At 48.7% G+C, this 7,650-nt stretch overlaps 1 protein-coding gene across 1 annotated transcript; it reads left to right on the plus strand.

Moving 5' to 3' along the window:
• The first annotated feature begins 1,815 nt into the window (after positions 1–1,815).
• HTR1A (5-hydroxytryptamine receptor 1A) lies at positions 1,816–3,567 on the plus strand. The gene has a single exon (XM_006081415.3). The coding sequence runs from the start codon at positions 2,220–2,222 to the stop codon at positions 3,486–3,488; it is 1,269 nt and encodes a 422-aa protein (XP_006081477.1). The 5' UTR covers positions 1,816–2,219; the 3' UTR covers positions 3,489–3,567.
• Positions 3,568–7,650: the final 4,083 nt, after the last annotated feature.

A 7,650-nucleotide genomic window follows, 5' to 3' on the forward strand; every position in this document is an offset into this window, starting at 1 on the left:
CTTTATTTCAGTCATGCTATCAGAATGTATAAGTGAATTTGTTATTTACATATCTATTTAGGGTTTAGGAATATAATTCTTTACCCATGTTCAAATGGGATTAAATATGGTTTCCTTGATAAAGGAAATAGCTTAGAACCAACCAATAGCAGCCTGTTTGTTTTCTATGTGAAGTCATCCCCATTTGGAAAATCCAATATCTGCGCCCCCCCCCCCACCCCCCCGTTGGTGAATGTGTGAGTCACAGAGTGCAGGCTTTGTTGGAACAAAACCATCACAGATGAAGGTGAGAAAGTGTTTGCTTAAGTCTACTAAAACCTCATTCCTAGAGAGAACTTGTGAATGACAGATGCTGCAGGCTTTCAAAACGAGCTAGACAATATAAGCTTGGTATATATGATTAAGAGCAAAAGAGAACACTATTTTTTTAAGGAAATAGAATAAAAATACATGACTCAATGTTACTTTTCTTTTAATAACCATTTTTTTTCCTCTTTCTTGAAGTTATGGGATTTCAATACCTGCTTAATTTTTGCAAGGGTTCCTAGATGGCGCTCTAAAGCATTTGCCAGAAGGTGGCGGCATAAGTCCTGATTGCCTAGAGCTGTCCCAGGTGCTGAATCCAGTTTCTGAGTTTAAGAGAAACTCAGGGGCCAGCGACCAGGGATTCCACTAAATTCTCCTTTAGAGATTTCTTTCTGGTAAAAAAAGCAAAAAAACATATAAAATGCCTGAACTCATTGCAACACATAGACAAAAGATTCCCTTCCCTAAATTTACTCACCACAAAGCTATGGGGAATGGCAATGTTCACTGAATTTAGGTCCAGAGACATGTATGCATGGGACAGGCTGCAGATCTCGGGGCGGTTGGAGGGGAGATTAACCAAAGAAAGTATATGCATATATGCATAGCCCATGAGTACAGACAATAGTGTGGGGAAGGCCTGGGGTGGGGCAGGGGCTAGGTAGAGAGGGAGAAAGAGGGGGGGGCCGCCGGGACATCTATAATACTGAACAATAATTAAGAAAAAAAGGTAAATGGTGATGGGAAGGCTTGTGTAAGTGTGTTCTAAATACATACCGAATTGAGTGTTTTCCTTTGGAAATGTAGCTATTTGTCTTTTGACAGGAACTTTATACTCCTTTCTCCCCCAGTTCCCCAAGGTTAAAAAGGTCACAGGCAACATCCTCCCCAAGGGAGTCAAATGTAAAATGATGGATGGGGTGGTCTGTAAAATTCTGACACTCCATTTTCATTCCATCAATTTACCATAATTTACATAATGACCTAGGGTTGTCCACCACCACCACCCCCCCCCCACTCAGACTTCTAGTGTGTCCTTTCCTTATTTCCAACTGCCACTGTATGATGCCGACTCTACTTAAGAATTTGACAGAAATATAAAGCAATGGATAGCTAGAATTTTCCCCTCGAGTTTGGCTGGGTGGGAGGCAAAGGTATTTGTTGCAATGTCGGTCTGACCAGGAGATCAAGTGTATGCAAGCGAGTTCTAAGTGTGGGGACAAAAGAGGCTTGAACGCTAAGTTGCTGAGCTAGAGGCAGAGGAGGGCGGGCACCCAGAGGAAAGAGACACTCGGGGTTGGGGAAGTGTTAGGAGGGGAGGGTTAGCGTGGGAGGGAGGGAGACTGGCTGTCTGAGCGACACACAGAGGGATAAAGAAAGGGTGAGAGAAACTGAAAGGGAAGGCTAGTGGAGAGAAGGCGAGTGGAAGGGGAGGCTTTAAAAAAGAGAAGAGTGGGAGGGAGGGAGGGAGAAAGTCAAGGAGAGGAGGGTCACAGAATGACCGTGGAGGATGGGGTTTCAATATTCCAGACACTTCTAGGATTGGAGACTCTTTGCTGGTGGGGAGACTCCGGCTCCGGCAGCCAGTTGGGCAGCGGCAAAGTAAAATGAACAGCGAGAGACAGGCGTTCCGGCCGCCGCTCTGTCGCCCTGAGACCTCGGAGCTGTTCTCCGGCCAACTCGTTTCCCACCTAGAGTTCCTGAACGCGCTGGACCCAGGGAGCCCACGGAGCCCTAGAAGCTGTTCCTCCGAGATGCCTTCGCCTGAGCAGTAAGAACTTCCTGCTTGAGCCCCTGCATCCCCTCCCCCGAAACCCCCACCGGAGAAAGGGGCTGCGACCCCAGGGGGAGGGGCCAGGGAATCCTCGCGCGCAGCTCGTTCTCCCTCCCCCTCCCCTGCCGGGCGCGCAGGCATGGATGTGCTCGGCCCCGGACAGGGCAACAACACTACGTCCCCCGAAGGTCCCTTCGGGACAAACGGCAATGCTACCGGCATCTCCGACGTGACCTTCAGCTACCAAGTGGTCACCTCTCTGCTGCTGGGCACCCTGATCTTCAGTGCGGTGCTGGGAAACGCGTGCGTAGTTGCTGCCATTGCTCTGGAGCGCTCCCTGCAGAACGTGGCCAACTATCTGATCGGCTCGCTGGCAGTCACCGACCTCATGGTGTCGGTGCTAGTGCTGCCCATGGCCGCGCTGTACCAGGTGCTCAACAAGTGGACGCTGGGACAGGTCACCTGTGACCTGTTCATCTCCCTCGACGTGTTGTGTTGCACCTCGTCCATCCTGCACCTGTGCGCCATCGCGCTGGACAGGTACTGGGCCATCACGGACCCCATCGACTACCTGAACAAGAGGACGCCCCGGCGTGCCGCTGCGCTCATCTCGCTCACTTGGCTCATTGGCTTCCTGATCTCCATCCCGCCCATGCTGGGCTGGCGCACCCCCGAAGACCGCTCGAACCCCGACGCGTGTACCATCAGCAAGGACCATGGCTACACCATCTACTCCACTTTCGGCGCTTTCTACATCCCGCTGCTACTCATGCTCGTTCTCTATGGGCGCATTTTTCGAGCCGCGCGCTTTCGCATCCGCAAGACAGTCAAGAAGGTGGAGAAGAAGAGAACGGACACCCGCTTTGGGGCGTCGCCAGCCCTGCAGCCCAGGAGGAGCATAAATGGGGAGCCGGAGAGCAGAGGATGGGGGCAGGGCGTGGAGAATAAGGCAGGGGGCAGTCAGTGCGCCAATGGAGCTGTGCGGCAGGGCGAGGATGGCGCAGCCCTGGAGTTGATCGAAGTGCACCTGATGGGCCACTCCAAAGAGCACCTGCCGTTGCCCTGTGAGGCGGGTTCTGTCCCCTGTGCTCCCACCTCCTTAGAGAACAAAAATGAGCGCAACGCCGAGGCAAAGCGCAAAATGGCTCTGGCCCGCGAGAGGAAGACGGTGAAGACACTGGGCATCATTATGGGCACCTTCATCCTCTGCTGGCTGCCCTTCTTCATCGTGGCCCTGGTCCTGCCCTTCTGCGAGAACAGCTGCCACATGCCCAGTCTGTTGGGCGCCATAATAAACTGGCTCGGCTACGCCAACTCGCTGCTCAACCCTGTCATTTACGCCTACTTCAACAAGGACTTCCAAAACGCCTTTAAGAAGATCATCAAGTGCAAGTTCTGCCGCGGATGATGATGGAGGAGCAGCCGCCCAGTAGGCCCGCCCCATCCACGTTGCCTTCCGCAACCCTCTGGAATCAATACTTAAGATAACTTGCTGCTTTTTCTCTTTCTCAGTGGCTCCGCCTGCGGCTTCCAGACCTCGCCCCCGCCCCCCCCCCTCCCCCGCCCCACACACACCTTCTCGCTGGGAGAACGTTATTGCAAGGAGGGGCCCCAGGCGGGGCAAGAGGAGGCGGGAAACTTCCTGGGTCTGAAGAAGCGACCCTGGCTCTAACTTTGGCCTCAGAATGTTTTGTCCCAGCAATCGCCTCCTCCCACATATGCTCCCCAAATGTTCGCGGCGAAACTTTAAGACTCAGTCGTTCAGGGCAAAAAATTCACACGTAAAGTCAACTACACCCAGCCGCCGCCGTTCCAACCATAAGGGTTCCCACCTGCTCGCCCCGCTGCTGGAATTTGGACTTAAGTTTCAAGGACTTTCTCCTTTCCTAACCCCATCCCAATTCCTGGCTCTTTTGTCCAGGAAACGTTCACTTTTTCCCTGTCTCATCCCTTCTTTCCTTTCCCAGCTTCCATTTAAGTCCTAGCTCGACCTTAGGCACAGTTTCCTCGGCGGGAAAGGCGGGAGGGCTTGCTTTTCGCTGTGGCTGTGGTGTCCCTGGGAATCCCCACCTCTCCCTGTAAACTCGCACAATAACAATCCCGAGCACGGCCCACGCTTTGCTTTCTTGAATTCAAAACAACGGCCAGAAGCTGTCTCTTACAGCGGACTCGCAAGTACAAGGCTGGGCCAGTGTGAGAGTGCGGCACGATTTTACCCGCGCTGGCCCTGGCGTCGGCACTCACCAAAGAAACTGACAGGCAGAGGGAGGAAGAGCGGACTTCTTTCTGTCCGGATGCAGGCGAGTTTAGAGGGATAAGCTTCGCCGCTTACCTACTGTGGGAGGCGCCCGCCCGCCGCGGTGTGCGCTGGAGACGCCTAGCGCACCAGGCGCAGCGGACGATCCGGACTGGGTCCCTTCCTGCGCCAAGGCCCCTGGACGCGCGGAAGCGCCGCTAGACCACAGTTAGGTTGGCCACGGCCGCGCCCTGGGGTCCCAATAGGCTCTGGTGCCGGAAAGACCCGGAAGGCGCCAGGATGGCGTGGTCCGGCATCAAAGAGGGAGGGGCCTGAGTGTGCGGCCGGGCTCCCGCTGACATTCCCCAAGGCACCTGAAATGGGTAATTTTTATCCCAAAGATGCAGACTCTTTCCTCCTAATTCACCACCCTGGTCCTTTTTGCATAAGGGAATAGCTCTGGGTAGCGCGTCCTAATACTATGCAGGGTTTGTCCTGCAGGCCATCCAGGACACAAAGTTACCAGAACCTTGGTTTCCAAAAAGGAATTCTGGGCTTTCAGCCGATGGGGCCCAGATAGGTTTAGCCCTGTCTGTGATTTCAGAGGCGGTTACCTCAAATAATGGGGCCCTAAAGCCTCGCTTGGGGTGCTCATCTCTGGGGAGTCCCTGAGAGCTTTGTACATTTGCTCCCTGGCCTGTTTTTCACCACAGGTCTCAGGGAAACTGACTTCTTTCCCTTTAAATTTGTGGAGTACTCCAAGCTTCCAGCCCCCCGCCCCCCAAAGTTATTCTTTCAGCCTTGCCACTCCTGCTAAGAGGTTAAAATCTATACTGCCTCCAGAAGGGAAGTTATTTTGGTGCTCCGTTTGAATGTAAATTTCTATCCATGTGACCTGACCGGGATCAAGAAGTTTGTTATAGTTAGATCCAGCCTCTAATTTTTTAAAAGTTATTTTTATTGTTGAGAGTATTATAGATGTCTCCTATTTCCCCCCCTTTGACCCTCTCCACCAGCTGGCTCTCACCCCATCCCAGGCCTTCATCACACTATTGTCTGTGTCCAAGAACTATGCATATATGCACATAAGTTATTTGGTTAACCTCTTCCTGCCCCCTCCCTCCCTTCCCTCTGAGATCTGTCAGTCTGTTCTATGCTTCCCTGTCTCTGGACCTATTTTGTTCATATTTCATTTGGTTCATTAGATTCCATATATAGGTGATATTTATCTTTCTCTGAGTGGCTTATTTCACTTAGCATAATAATCTTCAGGCCCATCCATGCTGTCTCAAAGGGTAAAAGATCCTTTTTTTATAGCAGCATAGTATTCCACTGTGTAAATGTACCACAGCTTTTGATGAATGCCTGTTTTGTTTTCCAGCAATTGCACAAAGTTATGTATTCTTACTCCCCTCTCCCTTCAACTGTACCTTTTGAATGTTTGCGTTGCTGTTTTGAGAACCGTGTTGCAAAAGTTGGTAATGAAAATGTCGCTTGTGTTTAAGAAGATGAAAAGACAGCTCTGTCACTTGAAGCCATTTATTGTTTGTTAAACTGAAAAAAAAGCCCCCACTTGATATATTTTTCTGTAACCTAAGTTGAGAGTAGGCATCATAACCAGTTAGACAGAGAGAGTATAAAAACTCTGGGAACTCAGTGGATGGTCTGTCTATACTTATGTAATGCTGACGGGGCAATGGGGGAGAAAATAAGGTAGACTTATCCTGTCCAACAATTATTCACTCAAAAATTTTGTTCTTTTTCTAACAATAATTTAAGTAGAGCTATATGGGGGAAAAAACTTTTCTGTCTTCCTAAATCTTTAGAACAAATTCTATATTTAAAATAATTCAAGTCCAAAATTTGCTCAATTTCCTCATCCTATTAGGCTTTGGCCAGCAAGTATTACATTTGAAGTCTTGAGACTTCCAGGTATTTGTGTCTCTCACAGAACTGTATGGCAATAGTTTTTGGACATTTGTTCTTCCTGTTTTAGAGGATTTACACAAGAACAGGGAAGGAGCATCCAATTGGACCATAATTTCCAAGGCAATAGAGAAATTAGGAATATGTGCAAAAGAGCTGCATAGCAGAAAAGAAACTGATGCTTTTTTTGAAGTATTTAAATTAAGGCAAAGTATACATGCACCAAAATTGGCTTTCACTCTTCCCTGTGACAATAAAGGAATTTAACAATGGCAATGCTACAATAAACTGATACTAGTGACACATGTATCTTTATTTTAATCAGAATCACTGTCTACTTGTATTTACTTACATAATTTTAAAATTGAAGTCAAAGAATACAGTTATCAGGAGAAGATCCTGCTATACAGATCAGGGATCTGACGGTTAGAGAAATAAATTTAGTTTTAGTACGGAAACATTCCAGATGAGTGATTTCTCTTTTTTAAAAATCCTGTCTCTGGAAAGAGAAGGTCACGTCTGATTGGTTAGCCAGGAAACCATGCATTGTCCCTGACTGATACCTACAGATAAGATTTAGGCATCTGTCTAATTAAAATGAATGAGGTAGGGGACCTGCAGAAGAGGAATGCAGCCTCTGGCAAAAGCAACAGAGGCCCATCCTGCCTCTTCAAAGTAGTGGACAGTGCTAAGGCCCTTCCTTGGTCTCCCCACAATGTCCTGCTAGAAGAAAATGGCTTCCCTCGGATTCAAACAAAGCAATGGTTTAGGGTTTGTCACTAAATTAAAAGTGGAAGGGCATTTTCCTTTCTGGGTGGATCTCAGATAGTGGGGCTCAATGTGTGAGATCTATTACTGTGTTAAAATCAATTTTTATGCTGGCTCTCTTCCTCTATTGGAATCATCAGTAATGCCTCTAGTTTCCCATGCTCTCTTTGCTAATTCCTCTGCTTTCTGGTATCAGACTGATGGCTGCAAGGCAAGGTGAACTCAGGTAAATGCCAGGGGGAAAACAAAGGTTAGGGATATTGTGGCCACAAAAGAGCCTACCTGCCTAGTTCAGGTAATACTAGTATATATGTACGCATATTGTTAGCCAAAAGAAAGGTATAGGCTATAAAAATGTATTTATTTGAGCAAAGGATCACAATCGAGACGCAGATTCAGGTAGGAACCCAAACTGTGCACTGCAGAGAAAAGGAAAGGCAAGATTGATAAAGGCCAAACCCACACAATGTAATTCTCGCATGCAAATGAAGGCTTGCTGCCTAGCTTAACAGAGATTGGTTAGTTCCAATATGTTCAGGGGGAGCTGAATCCTATAAGGAAGGAAGTAAAGTCCAGATATGCCCATGTAGAGGTTGTTGTTCCAGGATGTTTATGGCTCCAGGATGTTTTGAGCTGAGTT

This window comes from Myotis lucifugus, unplaced genomic scaffold (assembly GCF_000147115.1).
Source record: "Myotis lucifugus unplaced genomic scaffold, Myoluc2.0 scaffold_0, whole genome shotgun sequence".
Taxonomy (NCBI): Eukaryota; Metazoa; Chordata; class Mammalia; order Chiroptera; family Vespertilionidae; genus Myotis; species Myotis lucifugus.

Bases quoted from the DNA above. Each gene is read 5' to 3' on its own strand.
- HTR1A (XM_006081415.3), top strand. From the start codon at position 2,220: ATGGATGTGCTCGGCCCCGGACAGGGCAACAACACTACGTCCCCCGAA.